Source organism: Antrostomus carolinensis, unplaced genomic scaffold (assembly GCF_000700745.2).
Source record: "Antrostomus carolinensis isolate BGI_N321 unplaced genomic scaffold, ASM70074v2 scaffold42762, whole genome shotgun sequence".
Taxonomy (NCBI): Eukaryota; Metazoa; Chordata; class Aves; order Caprimulgiformes; family Caprimulgidae; genus Antrostomus; species Antrostomus carolinensis.
The window spans coordinates 2,194-2,402 of NW_010300968.1; the positions used below are offsets into that span (position 1 = coordinate 2,194).

The window sequence follows — 209 nt, forward strand, 5'->3', positions numbered from 1 at the left end:
CCGCGTGGCAACTCCATTTTTGGTGGGTCCCAGAGAGGAGCAACGAACATCCCTGTTCCCATCTCTCCCTTTTGCTTCCACTGGATGCTGAGCCGGCCAAGGCAAGGAGCTGGGGAGATATACCCAGATGGGACAGGGTGTGACAGTGTCTTTCCCTGTGCCAGGGCTGGCTCCTAAGAAAGCCAAGGACAAGCGAGCCTACACCAGCA

General features: G+C 57.4%; 1 protein-coding gene across 1 annotated transcript in view; it reads left to right on the forward strand.

Moving 5' to 3' along the window:
* LOC104521343 (intestinal-type alkaline phosphatase-like) overlaps positions 1-205 on the forward strand; it is a gene marked incomplete at both ends in the record, with an annotated part of 2,073 nt that extends 1,868 nt beyond the window's left edge. The window contains 2 exon segments of the mRNA XM_010163307.2: positions 1-22; positions 165-205. The exon segment at positions 1-22 is cut by the window's left edge and continues 190 nt beyond it. Of these exon segments, the coding sequence (XP_010161609.2) occupies positions 1-22; positions 165-205 (63 nt within the window).
* Between the last annotated feature and the right edge of the window lie 4 nt (positions 206-209).